At 52.6% G+C, this 19,519-nt stretch overlaps 1 protein-coding gene across 9 annotated transcripts in view; it reads right to left on the bottom strand.

Annotated features, from left to right (window-relative positions):
* The window catches only part of MYO1G (myosin IG), a 351,169-nt gene that overhangs the window by 79,047 nt on the left and 252,603 nt on the right, over positions 1-19,519 (bottom strand). Inside the window, exon 22 of one of the 9 annotated variants that reach the window (XM_075588142.1) lies at positions 10,426-10,733. The exons of the other annotated variants lie outside the window; for them this stretch is intronic. Within the exon in view, the coding sequence (XP_075444257.1) occupies positions 10,590-10,733 (144 nt within the window). The 3' untranslated portion in view covers positions 10,426-10,589. Of the gene's footprint in view, positions 1-10,425; positions 10,734-19,519 lie in introns of those variants that run through there. 9 annotated transcript variants of the gene reach the window in all.

The following is a 19,519-nucleotide window of genomic DNA, read 5'->3' as shown; positions in this document are numbered from 1 at the left end:
CGCCGACGTGGTCACGGCAAAACAGCCGCAACCAAATGTCCCATTCCGATGTGACCGCGTCCTCGCGTATGTGAAATTAGATAATAGCCGTCATTACAATAGCAATATCTCATCACTAACACCAATACTTTGATGCCGGAGCTCCCCCCGGGGCCTCTTACCTGGTCAAGCGCGGCATCCCGGACGTCGCGGCGTCACATGATGTCAAGACGCCTTGTGGCGTTACGTTGTCACAGCAACGCAATGCCATGTGATGTCGCCGCACCCTGATCGGGACGCCGTAGGAGGGGAGATGCTGCCGGAGAAGGTAAGAGAGTTACAGAGACCCCGCGCTCTCCCCCGGCAATGAGTTTAATTGCTCTGGGGAAGAGCATGGGGCCTTTGTAAGCGCGGTGCTCGGCGCAGTGGCATCGATGGACCCCGCCAGCACCCCGGCCTTCCTCGACGACTGGAGTTGGCTACCCTGGCTCTACGCTATGGACATAAAATGTAAAGTACTGGGAGGATAACACGGTAAAGCCCCCGACAATACACGTAGCCGGCGGAGACTTCATCCTCCAGTCAGCCAAAACCTTTTAATGGAAATGTCCTGACTTCCACCATTGAGACTACACTGCAAAAATCAGGCTCACCGAAACATCAGTGAGACCCTAAAGATCTGGGGTACACGCGCTGGCCCGAGGAGCTTACAGGCAAAGTCATATACTGTACAGGCCCTTATTCTATAAGGGGCGAGAGCGCTGGCCCGAGGAGGTTACAGGCAAAGTCATATACAGGCCCTTATTCTATAAGGGGCGAGAGCGCTGGCTCGAGGAGCTTACAGGCAAAGTCATATACAGGCCCTTATTCTATAAGGGGCGAGAGCGCTGGTCGGACGCGAAGCCCCATCAAAGTCAATCGGGCCTTGCGTGCGATAGCGTGGGACCCGCGCTCACGCGGCTTTCATTAAACGGGCCGCGTAATCTGATCATCGCACCCACAGCTTCCAACTGCGGACAACAGCCATATTAACGATCAGAAGTAGCGCGAGTGAAGCGTCCTGTGCGTGTGTCAGCGGAGGTCCCGCTACGTTTCCACGTCTCATACATGATCTTTCGGCGCCTTACATACGTGTTATGACGCGGCTTGCCATCTGCGGCTTCCCATACACAACCCCAGCAGGTGTTGGCCGCTCATAAATAAATAATAATGGCCACGACAATGAATCCGGCTGCAGCCGACAGGCGCCGGAGAGATTTCACTGCCGCCGTTCTTCCTCCGTTCTCAGAATTCCCGTTGCCATGGCAACCGGGATGGAATTTAGTTGAAAAAAAAAGAAAAGAGAAGAAAACGATGACAAAGACCCTGTTGCTGCCTCGCTGAGCCCCGCCATAGTTACGGGCGCGCGGGAGATCTCTGGGCTGTAATAAGATGTTTTATTCATGCACCACTGCCACGCTCTGTGAGACCCCAAACCGAGCATGCCGCAGTGTATAACAGGACAGAGTATGGTTTCCCACGTCCAACGGCCAAAGCCAGGGGTTCTCAAAACCAGTCCTCAAGACCCCCTACCTCACCCCCCCCCCCCCAATAGTTTGGGTTTTTAAGATATCCCTGCTTCAGCACAGGTGGCTCAATCAGTGGCTCAGACTTTGACTGAGTCAAAGACTGAGCCTCTGATTGAACTACCTGTGCTGAAGCAGCGACTGATTGAGCCACCTGTGCTGAAGCAGAGACTGAACCACTTGTGCTGAAGCAGGGACTGGTTGAGCCATCTGTGCTGAAGCAGGGACTGATTGAGCTACCCACGCTGAAGCAAGGACTGATTGAGCAATGAAGCAGGGACTGAACCCCTTGTGGTGGAGCAGGGACTGATTGGACCACCTGTGCTGAAGCAGGGACTGATTGAGCCACCTGTGCTGAAGCAAGGATATCCTGAAAACCTGACCATTTGGGGGCTCTTGAGGACTGGAGTTCAGAATCCCTGACCTAAGCTAAAGCTTCTTCTACTCCATAAACAATAAGTGGAGACCCAAATAATAATTTGGGAATTATAAAGGGCTCAAAGGAACGTCGAGCGTTTGTGTTCAGTGTTGGGAGTAGGACAAAATTAGGACATAGGAGCACTCACAGTTTCTGCAAGTACTGTACTGCCCCCGGGTCGCTGTATCCCCCCACACTGGCTGAGGATCACACCCAGGAACACAATGAGACCAATGAGACCTCCACTTGTGTGAATGCTCCTGCGGGTTAGATGCAGGATCAATGTTTCCATCCTACTTTGGACCTTTATCAGGATAAAGTGGGATCGAAACGCCGATCCTTTCAGTAAAACCAGCGCTATTACTCACTCAGCTCCAGCGCAGTGCCGCCTCACTGCAGTGACACTGCCAGGCGCTGCAGGGTCATTATCCTGTTATTATGGACTCTTCCTCGGCGGGCTGGATATCTCAGGGAAGGTGCGCAGTTCCGGTGGTCTCTGTATGTACGCTTTATGTTTTACAATAGAGGTATAAACCCTGAGAAAAGTAACATTAATGTAGCCACTGCAACAAATATATGTATACTGTGGACAAGCCAGAATTTATCTGCCCCACCTATCATATGGGGCGATAAGGAATGAGACACTGTCCCTGATCTGCCTGGCAACACATGACAGGGGATATGGGATTGGATAAGAAGAAAAACAGATACAGTAGAATCCTGAGAGGCAGCATCAGCCTGAGACACACAGAGAGACAGCTAGTGACAGCCTGAGACACACAGAGAGACAGCTAGTGACAGCCTGAGACACACAGAGAGACAGCTAGTGACAGCCTGAGACACACCGAGAGACAGCTAGTGACAGCCTGAGACACACAGAGAGACAGCTAGGGACAGCCTGAGACACACAGAGAGACAGCTAGGGACAGTCTGAGACACACAGAGAGACAGCTAGGGACAGTCTGAGACACACAGAGAGACAGCTAGTGACAGCCTGAGACACACAGAGAGACAGCTAGGGACAGCCTGAGACACACAGAGAGACAGCTAGTGACAGCCTGAGACACACAGAGAGACAGCTAGTGACAGCCTGAGACACACAGAGAGACAGCTAGTGACAGCCTGAGACACACCGAGAGACAGCTAGGGACAGTCTGAGACACACAGAGAGACAGCTAGTGACAGCCTGAGACACACAGAGAGACAGCTAGGGACAGTCTGAGACACACAGAGAGACAGCTAGGGACAGTCTGAGACACACAGAGAGACAGCTAGTGACAGCCTGAGACACACAGAGAGACAGCTAGGGACAGCCTGAGACACACAGAGAGACAGCTAGTGACAGCCTGAGACACACAGAGAGACAGCTAGTGACAGCCTGAGACACACCGAGAGACAGCTAGTGACAGCCTGAGACACACAGAGAGACAGCTAGGGACAGCCTGAGACACACAGAGAGACAGCTAGTGACAGCCTGAGACACACCGAGAGACAGCTAGTGACAGCCTGAGACACACAGAGAGACAGCTAGGGACAGCCTGAGACACACAGAGAGACAGCTAGTGACAGCCTGAGACACACAGAGAGACAGCTAGTGACAGCCTGAGACACACCGAGAGACAGCTAGTGACAGCCTGAGACACACAGAGAGACAGCTAGGGACAGCCTGAGACACACAGAGAGACAGCTAGTGACAGCCTGAGACACACCGAGAGACAGCTAGTGACAGCCTGAGACACACAGAGAGACAGCTAGTGACAGCCTGAGACACACAGAGAGACAGCTAGTGACAGCCTGAGACACACCGAGAGACAGCTAGTGACAGCCTGAGACACACAGAGAGACAGCTAGGGACAGCCTGAGACACACAGAGAGACAGCTAGTGACAGCCTGAGACACACCGAGAGACAGCTAGTGACAGCCTGAGACACACAGAGAGACAGCTAGGGACAGCCTGAGACACACAGAGAGACAGCTAGTGACAGCCTGAGACACACAGAGAGACAGCTAGTGACAGCCTGAGACACACCGAGAGACAGCTAGTGACAGCCTGAGACACACAGAGAGACAGCTAGGGACAGCCTGAGACACACAGAGAGACAGCTAGTGACAGCCTGAGACACACCGAGAGACAGCTAGTGACAGCCTGAGACACACAGAGAGACAGCTAGTGACAGCCTGAGACACACAGAGAGACAGCTAGTGACAGCCTGAGACACACAGAGAGACAGCTAGTGACAGCCTGAGACACACAGAGAGACAGCTAATGACAGCCTGAGACACACAGAGAGACAGCTAGTGACAGCCTGAGACACACCGAGAGACAGCTAGGGACAGTCTGAGACACACAGAGAGACAGCTAGTGACAGCCTGAGACACACAGAGAGACAGCTAGGGACAGTCTGAGACACACAGAGAGACAGCTAGGGACAGTCTGAGACACACAGAGAGACAGCTAGTGACAGCCTGAGACACACAGAGAGACAGCTAGGGACAGCCTGAGACACACAGAGAGACAGCTAGTGACAGCCTGAGACACACAGAGAGACAGCTAGTGACAGCCTGAGACACACCGAGAGACAGCTAGTGACAGCCTGAGACACACAGAGAGACAGCTAGGGACAGCCTGAGACACACAGAGAGACAGCTAGTGACAGCCTGAGACACACCGAGAGACAGCTAGTGACAGCCTGAGACACACAGAGAGACAGCTAGGGACAGCCTGAGACACACAGAGAGACAGCTAGTGACAGCCTGAGACACACAGAGAGACAGCTAGTGACAGCCTGAGACACACCGAGAGACAGCTAGTGACAGCCTGAGACACACAGAGAGACAGCTAGGGACAGCCTGAGACACACAGAGAGACAGCTAGTGACAGCCTGAGACACACCGAGAGACAGCTAGTGACAGCCTGAGACACACAGAGAGACAGCTAGGGACAGCCTGAGACACACAGAGAGACAGCTAGTGACAGCCTGAGACACACAGAGAGACAGCTAGTGACAGCCTGAGACACACCGAGAGACAGCTAGTGACAGCCTGAGACACACAGAGAGACAGCTAGGGACAGCCTGAGACACACAGAGAGACAGCTAGTGACAGCCTGAGACACACCGAGAGACAGCTAGTGACAGCCTGAGACACACAGAGAGACAGCTAGTGACAGCCTGAGACACACAGAGAGACAGCTAGTGACAGCCTGAGACACACCGAGAGACAGCTAGTGACAGCCTGAGACACACAGAGAGACAGCTAGGGACAGCCTGAGACACACAGAGAGACAGCTAGTGACAGCCTGAGACACACCGAGAGACAGCTAGTGACAGCCTGAGACACACAGAGAGACAGCTAGGGACAGCCTGAGACACACAGAGAGACAGCTAGTGACAGCCTGAGACACACAGAGAGACAGCTAGTGACAGCCTGAGACACACCGAGAGACAGCTAGTGACAGCCTGAGACACACAGAGAGACAGCTAGGGACAGCCTGAGACACACAGAGAGACAGCTAGTGACAGCCTGAGACACACCGAGAGACAGCTAGTGACAGCCTGAGACACACAGAGAGACAGCTAGTGACAGCCTGAGACACACAGAGAGACAGCTAGTGACAGCCTGAGACACACAGAGAGACAGCTAGTGACAGCCTGAGACACACAGAGAGACAGCTAATGACAGCCTGAGACACACAGAGAGACAGCTAGTGACAGCCTGAGACACACCGAGAGACAGCTAGGGACAGTCTGAGACACACAGAGAGACAGCTAGTGACAGCCTGAGACACACAGAGAGACAGCTAGGGACAGTCTGAGACACACAGAGAGACAGCTAGGGACAGTCTGAGACACACAGAGAGACAGCTAGTGACAGCCTGAGACACACAGAGAGACAGCTAGGGACAGCCTGAGACACACAGAGAGACAGCTAGTGACAGCCTGAGACACACAGAGAGACAGCTAGTGACAGCCTGAGACACACCGAGAGACAGCTAGTGACAGCCTGAGACACACAGAGAGACAGCTAGGGACAGCCTGAGACACACAGAGAGACAGCTAGTGACAGCCTGAGACACACCGAGAGACAGCTAGTGACAGCCTGAGACACACAGAGAGACAGCTAGGGACAGCCTGAGACACACAGAGAGACAGCTAGTGACAGCCTGAGACACACAGAGAGACAGCTAGTGACAGCCTGAGACACACCGAGAGACAGCTAGTGACAGCCTGAGACACACAGAGAGACAGCTAGGGACAGCCTGAGACACACAGAGAGACAGCTAGTGACAGCCTGAGACACACCGAGAGACAGCTAGTGACAGCCTGAGACACACAGAGAGACAGCTAGTGACAGCCTGAGACACACAGAGAGACAGCTAGTGACAGCCTGAGACACACCGAGAGACAGCTAGTGACAGCCTGAGACACACAGAGAGACAGCTAGGGACAGCCTGAGACACACAGAGAGACAGCTAGTGACAGCCTGAGACACACCGAGAGACAGCTAGTGACAGCCTGAGACACACAGAGAGACAGCTAGGGACAGCCTGAGACACACAGAGAGACAGCTAGTGACAGCCTGAGACACACAGAGAGACAGCTAGTGACAGCCTGAGACACACCGAGAGACAGCTAGTGACAGCCTGAGACACACAGAGAGACAGCTAGGGACAGCCTGAGACACACAGAGAGACAGCTAGTGACAGCCTGAGACACACAGAGAGACAGCTAGTGACAGCCTGAGACACACAGAGAGACAGCTAGTGACAGCCTGAGACACACAGAGAGACAGCTAGTGACAGCCTGAGACACACAGAGAGACAGCTAGTGACAGCCTGAGACACACAGAGAGACAGCTAGTGACAGCCTGAGACACACAGAGAGACAGCTAGTGACAGCCTGAGACACACCGAGAGACAGCTAGTGACAGCCTGAGACACACAGAGAGACAGCTAGGGACAGCCTGAGACACACCGAGAGACAGCTAGGGACAGTCTGAGACACACAGAGAGACAGCTAGTGACAGCCTGAGACACACAGAGAGACAGCTAGTGACAGCCTGAGACACACCGAGAGACAGCTAGTGACAGCCTGAGACACACAGAGAGACAGCTAGGGACAGCCTGAGACACACAGAGAGACAGCTAGTGACAGCCTGAGACACACAGAGAGACAGCTAGTGACAGCCTGAGACACACAGAGAGACAGCTAGTGACAGCCTGAGACACACAGAGAGACAGCTAGTGACAGCCTGAGACACACAGAGAGACAGCTAGTGACAGCCTGAGACACACAGAGAGACAGCTAGTGACAGCCTGAGACACACAGAGAGACAGCTAGTGACAGCCTGAGACACACCGAGAGACAGCTAGTGACAGCCTGAGACACACAGAGAGACAGCTAGGGACAGCCTGAGACACACCGAGAGACAGCTAGGGACAGTCTGAGACACACAGAGAGACAGCTAGGGACAGTCTGAGACACACAGAGAGACAGCTAGGGACAGTCTGAGACACACAGAGAGACAGCTAGTGACAGCCTGAGACACACAGAGAGACAGCTAGGGACAGTCTGAGACACACAGAGAGACAGCTAGGGACAGTCTGAGACACACAGAGAGACAGCTAGTGACAGCCTGAGACACACAGAGAGACAGCTAGTGACAGCCTGAGACACACAGAGAGACAGCTAGTGACAGCCTGAGACACACAGAGAGACAGCTAGTGACAGCCTGAGACACACAGAGAGACAGCTAGTGACAGCCTGAGACACACCGAGAGACAGCTAGTGACAGCCTGAGACACACAGAGAGACAGCTAGGGACAGCCTGAGACACACCGAGAGACAGCTAGGGACAGTCTGAGACACACAGAGAGACAGCTAGGGACAGTCTGAGACACACAGAGAGACAGCTAGGGACAGTCTGAGACACACAGAGAGACAGCTAGTGACAGCCTGAGACACACAGAGAGACAGCTAGGGACAGTCTGAGACACACAGAGAGACAGCTAGTGACAGCCTGAGACACACAGAGAGACAGCTAGGGACAGTCTGAGACACACCGAGAGACAGCTAGGGACAGTCTGAGACACACAGAGAGACAGCTAGGGACAGTCTGAGACACACAGAGAGACAGCTAGGGACAGTCTGAGACACACAGAGAGACAGCTAGGGACAGTCTGAGACACACAGAGAGACAGCTAGGGACAGTCTGAGACACACAGAGAGACAGCTAGGGACAGTCTGAGACACACAGAGAGACAGCTAGTGACAGTCTGAGACACACAGAGAGACAGCTAGGGACAGTCTGAGACACACAGAGAGACAGCTAGGGACAGTCTGAGACACACAGAGAGACAGCTAGTGACAGCCTGAGACACACAGAGAGACAGCTAGGGACAGTCTGAGACACACAGAGAGACAGCTAGTGACAGCCTGAGACACACAGAGAGACAGCTAGGGACAGTCTGAGACACACAGAGAGACAGCTAGGGACAGTCTGAGACACACAGAGAGACAGCTAGGGACAGTCTGAGACACACAGAGAGACAGCTAGGGACAGTCTGAGACACACAGAGAGACAGCTAGTGACAGCCTGAGACACACAGAGAGACAGCTAGTGACAGCCTGAGACACACAGAGAGACAGCTAGGGACAGTCTGAGACACACCGAGAGACAGCTAGGGACAGTCTGAGACACACAGAGAGACAGCTAGGGACAGTCTGAGACACACAGAGAGACAGCTAGGGACAGTCTGAGACACACAGAGAGACAGCTAGGGACACTCTGAGACACACAGAGAGACAGCTAGGGACAGTCTGAGACACACAGAGAGACAGCTAGGGACAGTCTGAGACACACAGAGAGACAGCTAGGGACAGTCTGAGACACACAGAGAGACAGCTAGGGACAGTCTGAGACACACAGAGAGACAGCTAGGGACAGTCTGAGACACACAGAGAGACAGCTAGGGACAGTCTGAGACACAGAGAGACAGCTGGGGACAGTCTGAGACACACAGAGAGACAGCTAGGGACAGTCTGAGACACACAGAGAGACAGCTAGGGACAGTCTGAGACACAGAGAGACAGCTAGGGACAGTCTGAGACACACAGAGAGACAGCTAGGGACAGTCACTAGAGAGACAGCGATACGTCACTTCCGGTATACCAAGTGAGTCGCGTCACTTCCGGTTTACAAATTTTACACGGAGGTCTCAAATTATGATAATTGGGATCTCTATAAGAGGGCAACCACAGCACACCACACTGTACTCTCCGACGAAGCGCCAGCAAGGCGTGAAACGCGTTAGAGACAGAGGTTTTTTCCTGCACCCATACCTGTCTGCACCATGACTTCTCAATAAAGAACTTTTATTTTCATTATACTGCTGCTGTCCCGTGGATCCAGTTTATCGCTGTGCGCTGCACCTCTACATCTGTGGCTACCCGAATCATTTCTACAAGCAGGAGCACGCTTTCCAGAAGGCACAATGGGCAAGGTCACGTGAGTTGTACCTTCAAACAGTACATAGAGGTATTTTATTGGTGTGTTTATACAAGTGTCAGTACCAGTCCACATTGGCAGTGAGGGGGTGGGGCTCATATATCTCCATCACCCACACTCACCAGGACATTTATTCAGGTCACAGACTACACACGCACCCATATATACCTCACTCAATCATATACCTTATACCCAGCCTATTTCCTTCAATCAAGAAATCATTGTTAATTACAGAGCATGTCACTTGAGCACTATATTTGAACATTGTTCTTCTACTTGGCACCTCAACATATCCATAGTAGCTCGTGACCACTGAAGATATAATCCACCACTTGGGACACGAGGAAAGTAGTACAGTTCTTTTGAAAGCTGTTTATCAATATATATTACAAATACATGGTGAGAGACAGACAGGATGGAGTGCTTATCAGAGGACTCAGATACCAGCCAAAATAAATCCACATCCTATGCACACAAATGCACTGATAACACCAAACGAAGCAAACAAGCAGCTCAGGTGTTTGAGGGGTCCACGCTGTTAATTGACGATGATGATATAGATCTTCCTATGTTCTTTAACAAATTTGAAAAAGCCCTAGCTACCGACATACGGTTGTGGTGGGACATCACCACACTAGAGAACTATAGAATGATGAAGCGAATACCAAGAGGCTTAAGAATAACAAAAACGCCATCTTTTGGATTCCCATCGAAAGAATTTGAATCCAAATGGATCAAACTATTAGATGAATGTTCCTTTAGATTGATCGATATAATAATAGAACATAAGATAGAAGAGAAAAAACTCACATCAAATACAGTGAAAGACCTACAATTGAATTTGAAAAACTTAATTGATATGGATGAATTTGATGACTGTGATGACAAACTAAGTAAACATATTAAAACTATGGAACAAGAACTTATGACACAGAAACAAAAGAAGTATGAGAGAGACAAGATGGATTATGTCTTTAATCAGGTGTATATGTGGCAAAAACCAATATCACATAGAAATGCTAATAAAAATAAGAATCAGAAGAGAAATCAACACAGAGAGAGAGAGAATCAAACAAAATCTACACCAAACAAATCCATTCTAAAGAATAGATCAGAACTTTCTAGTATATCAGACACATCAGACATTGAAACACGTACACCATCAGTCTCCTTTTCAAGAGGCCCAGACGCAGAGAGACACTCCCGTGACCAGGGGGAACAAGATAACAGAGCATCAACATCATACACACGGAGATATGAGTCTTCTTCATCATATGAATCCAAAGCCCCAAAAAACGGTTCAGAAAAACAAGGCGCTCGGCCAAAAGAAAAAAGAGACAAAAAGAGAAAGATGGACAATTAAATGTTGACAATAACAACGTCATTAATATTTCTGGTATACCTTTAAACAATGAAGAAATGCAATTACTTAACAAAGGCTTGAATTTTGCCCTAAATGACAACTTCGACCTTTTTTCCACGGTTATTGATGTGCAGAGATTTATTAGAAAATTGTCTTTAAAGAAATGGTTTAACAATAAAAATGCTAATCTTGACACCTTGTCTCCACCAGAGGCTCCAACATCCAATAGAGAGCCCCTGATAGACACAATGTTGCAAGATCAATTGTCTTTCAAAGAATACACCAGTATACAAGACCTAACAGATCTGCTTGCAGAACATGAGGAGGAACAAGAAGAAGACATTACCACATTCTTAACACATAGTAAACATTCAGGGTTAAGAAACAAATCACTTTTCTGCCCAACATATAACAAAGGACCATTTTTGGAAACTTTTCAAAAACTAGTAGAACGTGACTTACAAGTATTAGCTAAGGGATACACCTTCTCAAACATAAGACCTGACAACCTCACTAAAAATGAACGAAACACACTACAAAAACTAAAAACCAATAATGAGATTATTATAAAAAACGCCGATAAAGGCGGAGCTATTGTAGTGATGTCCAAAGACCAATACTTGAAAGAAGCCATGAGGCAACTCAATGATAGGGTCTGTTACCTTAAGTTGGAGAAGGATCCCACCACCATGTATCTATCTGAATTGAATACCCTTATTGATCTAGGCAAAGAATTGCGGGTATTAACGACTCAGGAATGTCAGTATTTGTGCAATCGCTCTCCAACCATACCGATATTTCACCATCTCCCAAAGATCCACAAATCTCTGGATAATCCACCAGGGAGACCAATTATCTCCAGCATTGGATCTTTGGGAGATGGTATATCGAGATATGTTGATGTTTTTTTTACAACCTCTAGTGAGAGCACTCCCCTCCTATCTCAGAGATTCCACTCACCTGATCACAATGTTAAATGAAATCACGTGGTGTCACAATTATTTTTGGGTCACATTAGACGTGACATCTTTATACACAATTATTAGACACGAATTAGGTATCCAAGCAGTCACTCACTTTCTTAACACTTCCAATTTACACACGCCCCAAATCACATTTTTATTAGATTGTATTATCTTCCTTCTACAACACAATTATTTTTTGTTCAATCACCACTTTTTTCTTCAAAAACAAGGCACGGCTATGGGGACCTCCTTTGCACCTTCCTACGCGAACTTATACATGGGATATTGGGAAAACATTCACATTTTTGGTGTCACCAACCCGTTTCGTAACAATATTATTTTCTATCGTCGGTACATTGACGACCTTATTTTGATATGGAGGGGAGACTACTCTACACTACAGGAATTTATTCTTTATCTGAATAACAATACATATAATTTAAAATTTACATCATCAATTCACATCAATCATATCAATTATTTAGACATCAATTTATATGTTGATACTGATTGCACGGTACAGACAAACCTGTTTCGCAAAACCAATGCCCGCAATTCTCTCCTCAGGGCCAATAGCAGTCATCCGAAACCACTTTTACGCGGTATACCAATCGGACAATATCTCAGACTAAGAAGGATTTGCTCTACTGAGGAAACCTTCTTGGAAGAATCTGAGATATTGAGTGAGAGATTTAGAAACCGAGGCTACCCTGAGGAACATATTCAATCTGCGTTCAACAGAGCGCATAACACAGAGCGAGAACATCTACTAAAGAAATTTCCAGACAAACACAAACACAATAGACCACAGGAACGAGATTCAGGAACACCACTCTTTATCACAACATACAGTAATCAGGCAAAATGTATTAAGCAAATTGTAGACAAACATTGGAAGGTTCTACAATTAGACAAAGACCTTAATAAATATGTGTCTAGTACACCAAGATTTGTCTATAAAAAGGCGAAAACTATAGGTTATCACCTATCACCGAGTTTATTTGCCCTAGAATCCAGAGACACAAAATTACCCAAAGGTTTCCATAAATGTGGGAATTGTGTATACTGTAAGTATGTCACCCCTTTGTCAGAAATTACCAATAAACATACAGGACAGAAATATAAAATTAATCATTTCATGACATGTAATACAAATTATGTGGTGTATAAAATAAATTGTCAATGTGGTAAAGTGTACATCGGAAGGACAATTCGTCCGTTAAAGATTAGAATTTCTGAGCACATACGCTCTATTAAAAAGAATCATATAGAATTACCGGTAGCAAAACATTTTCATGAATGCCCACAAGGCTCGTTAGAAACCTTCACATTCCATGCATTGGAACATATCCCCAAACACATTAGGGGAGGCAATAGAGAATTGACTCTGAATCAGAGAGAAATGTTTTGGATTTATACCCTCGGGTCTCTTGCACCCGGGGGTATAAATACCGATTGGGAATTGAAACATTTTTTGCAATAAAATTATTGGTATTATTAATATCAGGTCATGTATATATTATATTATACATATTTTTATAATTCTGTGTATCACAAGTTATATGGTTATCTCTTTGTATCTCTCTGAACTTGACCAATAGAATGTACTATATATCGTTCCCTCTCTAATCTAGTTCTGTGTCATACCAAGTATCATAATTACTGCATTTTATTTTCATTAATATCTATTGATGTCCTCTGATAGGATTGTAAATGTTGACTATTGTTTTTAATATATCTTGCTTGAAATGAGTTATTAACTATTCAGCAAAGATATCTGTGCTGTGCTTTCCCTCATTTGCATAAAGTCTTCACCCCAGGGTTAATCCACGGGTTGCCATGACCACATATTTATTATGTAAACAAATCATTGTCATGGGCATCATAGCGATATGTCATTTCCGGTTTAAAAGTATGTGCCATAGCGACACGTCATTTCCGGTTTAGTATACACCTAAATACGGATAGATTTGGCTTTGCTTTACCTCCACACTCCCAGATAACCCCTCCCCATGAGGTTAGAAGACGCGCTATCTAATACCATACCCAGCCGGCAAATAACAGTGACTCGCATATCGCGATACGTCACTTCCGGTATACCAAGTGAGTCGCGTCACTTCCGGTTTACAAATTTTACACGGAGGTCTCAAATTATGATAATTGGGATCTCTATAAGAGGGCAACCACAGCACACCACACTGTACTCTCCGACGAAGCGCCAGCAAGGCGTGAAACGCGTTAGAGACAGAGGTTTTTTCCTGCACCCATACCTGTCTGCACCATGACTTCTCAATAAAGAACTTTTATTTTCATTATACTGCTGCTGTCCCGTGGATCCAGTTTATCGCTGTGCGCTGCACCTCTACATCTGTGGCTACCCGAATCATTTCTACAAGCAGGAGCACGCTTTCCAGAAGGCACAATGGGCAAGGTCACGTGAGTTGTACCTTCAAACAGTACATAGAGGTATTTTATTGGTGTGTTTATACAAGTGTCAGTACCAGTCCACATTGGCAGTGAGGGGGTGGGGCTCATATATCTCCATCACCCACACTCACCAGGACATTTATTCAGGTCACAGACTACACACGCACCCATATATACCTCACTCAATCATATACCTTATACCCAGCCTATTTCCTTCAATCAAGAAATCATTGTTAATTACAGAGCATGTCACTTGAGCACTATATTTGAACATTGTTCTTCTACTTGACAGTCTGAGACACACAGAGAGACAGCTAGGGACAGTCTGAGACACACAGAGAGACAGCTAGGGACAGTCTGAGACACACAGAGAGACAGCTAGTGACAGTCTGAGAGAGGCACTGTCAGTCTGAGAGACAAAGACCGCTACAGTCAATCTGAGAGACACAGAGTCAGCTAGTGACAGTCTGAGAGACACAGAGTCAGCTAGTGACAGTCTGAGAGACACAGAGAGACAGCTAGTAACAGTCTGAGATACACAGAGAGACAGCTAGTGACAGTCTGAGACACACAGAGACAGCTAGTGACAGTCAGACACAGAGAGAGAGCTAGTGACAGTCTGAGACACAGAGAGACAGCCAGTGACAGTCTGAGAGACAGCTAGTGGCAGTCTGAGAGACAGCTAGTGACAGTCTGAGAGACACACAGAGACAACTAGTGACAGTCTGAGAGACAGCTAGTGCTAGTCGGTGAGACATAGATAGAAACAGCTAGTGGTCAGCCTGAGAGATTCACCGAGAGACTAGTGACAGTCTGAGACAGAGACAGCCAGCACCATCTTCGGCTGCGGTCAGGGCGGAGCGAACCACGCGCGTGTGCTCACGCTCGGCACAATCAGAGTGATAACTTTGAATGCCCTCGCCCAGGGTGAGGGTGCGTGCACATGCTCGTGCGCTTGCTGCTTGGCGAGACAGCCAAATTTGATTTGATATGGTAAAGGCGATCTCGCGAGCGAGCGCCAATGATAATTGCCTGTCTTCCTGTGACAGTGCATTCAGCGCGGGCACGCGGGCGCACAGCGGAACGCGAGGGCACGACCGGCAAATTGAATTTCAAGCGCGGCCGCGTGATGTCAGCGTCGGGTGAAGCGGTTCAGCCAATGAGGGCGAACCAGCTTCGTGACACGTCAGCCACGCCTCCCCACCGCTTCCCCAATCCCCTGCAGGGATAACCACCCATCGCTGGGGATGCAGGAGTGTGCCAGGCTGCGCGCGCGCACGCCAGCGCTATAATCTCGGCCTAACACGTGAGCGGATAACAGGCCTGTTCCCCCCATTCTGAGAATCCTTGGTGACCGTACACAAACCCCTCACAAATATTCCATCCTTAACGCGAATACCCGCCATTTTAAGAATAGTGCTCCAACACCGTGCCGGCACTAACATTGGGATTATATAAGGGACAACAGCGCAGCGTACTCATTTACAGCTCTCAGACAGGGGGTGATTGGACAGGAGGTAGCACCCTCCCCGCAGCCAGGCACTGACTCTTCCCCCTCCCTGCCTGCAGCCAGGCACTGACTCTTCCCCCTCCCTGCCTGCAGCCAGGCACTGACTCCTCCCCCTCCCTCCCCGCAGCCAGGCACTGACTCCTCCCCCTCCCTGCCTGCAGCCAGGCACTGACTCTTCCCCCTCCCTGCCTGCAGCCAGGCACTGACTCCTCCCCCTCCCTCCCCGCAGCCAGGCACTGACTCCTCCCCCTCCCTGCCTGCAGCCAGGCTCTGGCTCTTCCCCCTCCCTGCCTGCAGACAGGCACTGACTCCTCCCCCTCCCTTTCTGCAGCCAGGCTCTGGCTCTTCCCCCTCCCTTTCTGCAGCCAGGCACTGACTCCTCCCCCTCCCTCCCCGCAGCCAGGCACTGACTCCTCCCCCTCCCTGCCTGCAGCCAGGCACTGACTCCTCCCCCTCCCTGCCTGCAGCCAGGCTCTGGCTCTTCCCCCACCATGCCTGCAGCCAGGCACTGACTCCTCCCCCTCCCTCCCCGCAGCCAGGCACTGACTCCTCCCCCTCCCTGCCTGCAGCCAGGCACTGACTCCTCCCCCTCCCTCCCCGCAGCCAGGCACTGACTCCTCCCCCTCCCTGCCTGCAGCCAGGCTCTGGCTCTTCCCCCTCCCTGCCTGCAGCCAGGCACTGACTCCTCCCCCTCCCTCCCCGCAGCCAGGCACTGACTCCTCCCCCTCCCTCCCCGCAGCAAGGCACTGACTCCTCCCCCCCCTGCCTGCAGCCAGGCTCTGGCTCTTCCCCCTCCCTTTCTGCAGCCAGGCACTGACTCCTCCCCCTCCCTCCCCGCAGCCAGGCACTGACTCCTCCCCCTCCCTGCCTGCAGCCAGGCACTGACTCCTCCCCCTCCCTGCCTGCAGCCAGGCTCTGGCTCTTCCCCCTCCCTGCCTGCAGCCAGGCACTGACTCCTCCCCCTCCCTCCCCGCAGCCAGGCACTGACTCCTCCCCCTCCCTGCCTGCAGCCAGGCACTGACTCCTCCCCCTCCCTCCCCGCAGCCAGGCACTGACTCCTCCCCCTCCCTGCCTGCAGCCAGGCTCTGGCTCTTCCCCCTCCCTGCCTGCAGCCAGGCACTGACTCCTCCCCCTCCCTCCCCGCAGCCAGGCACTGACTCCTCCCCCTCCCTGCCTGCAGCCAGGCACTGACTCCTCCCCCTCCCTCCCCGCAGCCAGGCACTGACTCCTCCCCCACCCTGCCTGAAGCCAGGCACTGACTCCTCCCCCTCCCTGCCTGCAGCCAGGCACTGACTCCTCCCCCTCCCTGCCTGCAGCCGGGCACTGACTCCTCCCCCTCCCCGCCTGCAGCCAGGCACTGACTCCTCCCCCTCCCTGCCTGCAGCCAGGCACTGACTCCTCCCCCTCCCTGCCTGCAGCCGGGCACTGACTCCTCCCCCATCCCGCCTGCAGCCAGGCACTGACTCCTTCCCCTCCATCCCTGCAGCAAGGCACTGACTCCTCCCCCTCCCTCCCCACAGCCAGGCTCTGACTCCTCCCCCACCCTGCCTGCAGCCAGGCACTGACTCCTCCCCCTCCCTGTCTGCAGCAAGGCACTAAATCATCCCCCTGCCTGCAGCCAGGCACTGACTCCTCCCCCTCCCTGCCTGCAGCCAGGCTCTGACTCTTCCCCCACCCTCCCTGCAGCCAGGCTCTGGCTCTTCCCCCTCCCTGTCTGCAGCCAGGCACTGACTCCTCCCCCTCCCTGCCTGCAGCTAGGCACTGACCCCTCCCCCTCCCTGCCTGCAGCCAGGCACTGACTCCTCCCCCACCCTGCCTGCAGCCAGGCATTGACTCCTCCCCTCCCTCCCCGCAGCCAGACACTGACTCCTCCCCCTCCCCGCCTGCAGCCAGGCACTGACTCCTCCCCCTCCATCCCTGCAGCAAGGCACTGACTCCTCCCCCTCCCTCCCCACAGCCAGGCTCTGACTCCTCCCCCACCCTGCCTGCAGCCGGGCACTGACTCCTCCCCCTCCCTGCCTGCAGCCAGGCACTGACTCCTCCCCCTCCCCGCAGCCAGGCTCTGGCTCCTCCCCCTCCCTGCAGCCAGGCACTGACTCCTCCCCCTCCCTGTCTGCAGCAAGGCACTAAATCATCCCCCTGCCTGCAGCCAGGCACTGACTCCTCCCCCTCCCTGCCTGCAGCCAGGCTCTGACTCTTCCCCCACCCTCCCTGCAGCCAGGCTCTGGCTCTTCCCCCTCACTGTCTGCAGCCAGGCACTGACTCCTCCCCCTCCCTGCCTGCAGCTAGGCACTGACCCCTCCCCCTCCCTGCCTGCAGCCAGGCACTGACTCCTCCCCCACCCTGCCTGCAGCCAGGCATTGACTCCTCCCCTCCCTCCCCGCAGCCAGGCACTGACTCCTCCCCCACCCTGCCTGCAGCCAGGCATTGACTCCTCCCCTCCCTCCCCGCAGCCAGGCACTGACTCCTCCCCCTCCCTGCCTGCAGCCAGGCACTGACTCCTCCCCCTCCCTGCCTGCCGACAGATACTGACTCTTCCCCCTCCCTGCCTGCAGCCAGACACTGACTCCTCCCCCACCCTGCCTGCAGCCAGGCACTGACTCTTCCCCCTCCCTGCCTGCAGCCAGGCACTGACTCCTCCCCCTCCCTGCCTGCAGCCAGGCACTGACTCCTCCCCCTCCCTGCCGGCAGCCAGGCACAGACTCCTCCCTCTCCCTGTTTGCAGCCAGGCACTGACTCCTCCCCCTGCCTTCAGCCAGACACTGACTCCTCCCCCTCCCTGCCTGCAGCCAGGCTCTGGCTCTTCCCCCTCCCTGCCTGCAGCCAGGCACTGACTCCTCCCCCTCCCTCCCCGCAGCCAGGCACTGACTCCTCCCCCTCCCTGCCTGCAGCCAGGCACTGACTCCTCCCCCTCCCTCCCCGCAGCCAGGCACTGACTCCTCCCCCACCCTGCCTGAAGCCAGGCACTGACTCCTCCCCCTCCCTGCCTGCAGCCAGGCACTGACTCCTCCCCCTCCCTGCCTGCAGCCGGGCACTGACTCCTCCCCCTCCCCGCCTGCAGCCAGGCACTGACTCCTCCCCCTCCCTGCCTGCAGCCAGGCACTGACTCCTCCCCCTCCCTGCCTGCAGCCGGGCACTGACTCCTCCCCCATCCCGCCTGCAGCCAGGCACTGACTCCTTCCCCTCCATCCCTGCAGCAAGGCACTGACTCCTCCCCCTCCCTCCCCACAGCCAGGCTCTGACTCCTCCCCCACCCTGCCTGCAGCCAGGCACTGACTCCTCCCCCTCCCTGTCTGCAGCAAGGCACTAAATCATCCCCCTGCCTGCAGCCAGGCACTGACTCCTCCCCCTCCCTGCCTGCAGCCAGGCTCTGACTCTTCCCCCACCCTCCCTGCAGCCAGGCTCTGGCTCTTCCCCCTCCCTGTCTGCAGCCAGGCACTGACTCCTCCCCCTCCCTGCCTGCAGCTAGGCACTGACCCCTCCCCCTCCCTGCCTGCAGCCAGGCACTGACTCCTCCCCCACCCTGCCTGCAGCCAGGCATTGACTCCTCCCCTCCCTCCCCGCAGCCAGACACTGACTCCTCCCCCTCCCCGCCTGCAGCCAGGCACTGACTCCTCCCCCTCCATCCCTGCAGCAAGGCACTGACTCCTCCCCCTCCCTCCCCACAGCCAGGCTCTGACTCCTCCCCCACCCTGCCTGCAGCCGGGCACTGACTCCTCCCCCTCCCTGCCTGCAGCCAGGCACTGACTCCTCCCCCTCCCCGCAGCCAGGCTCTGGCTCCTCCCC

Source organism: Ascaphus truei, chromosome 2 (assembly GCF_040206685.1).
Source record: "Ascaphus truei isolate aAscTru1 chromosome 2, aAscTru1.hap1, whole genome shotgun sequence".
In the NCBI taxonomy this organism is placed as follows: domain Eukaryota; kingdom Metazoa; phylum Chordata; class Amphibia; order Anura; family Ascaphidae; genus Ascaphus; species Ascaphus truei.
Note: the sequence above shows the minus strand (reverse complement) of the source record. Positions and strands in the feature narration are given on the sequence as shown.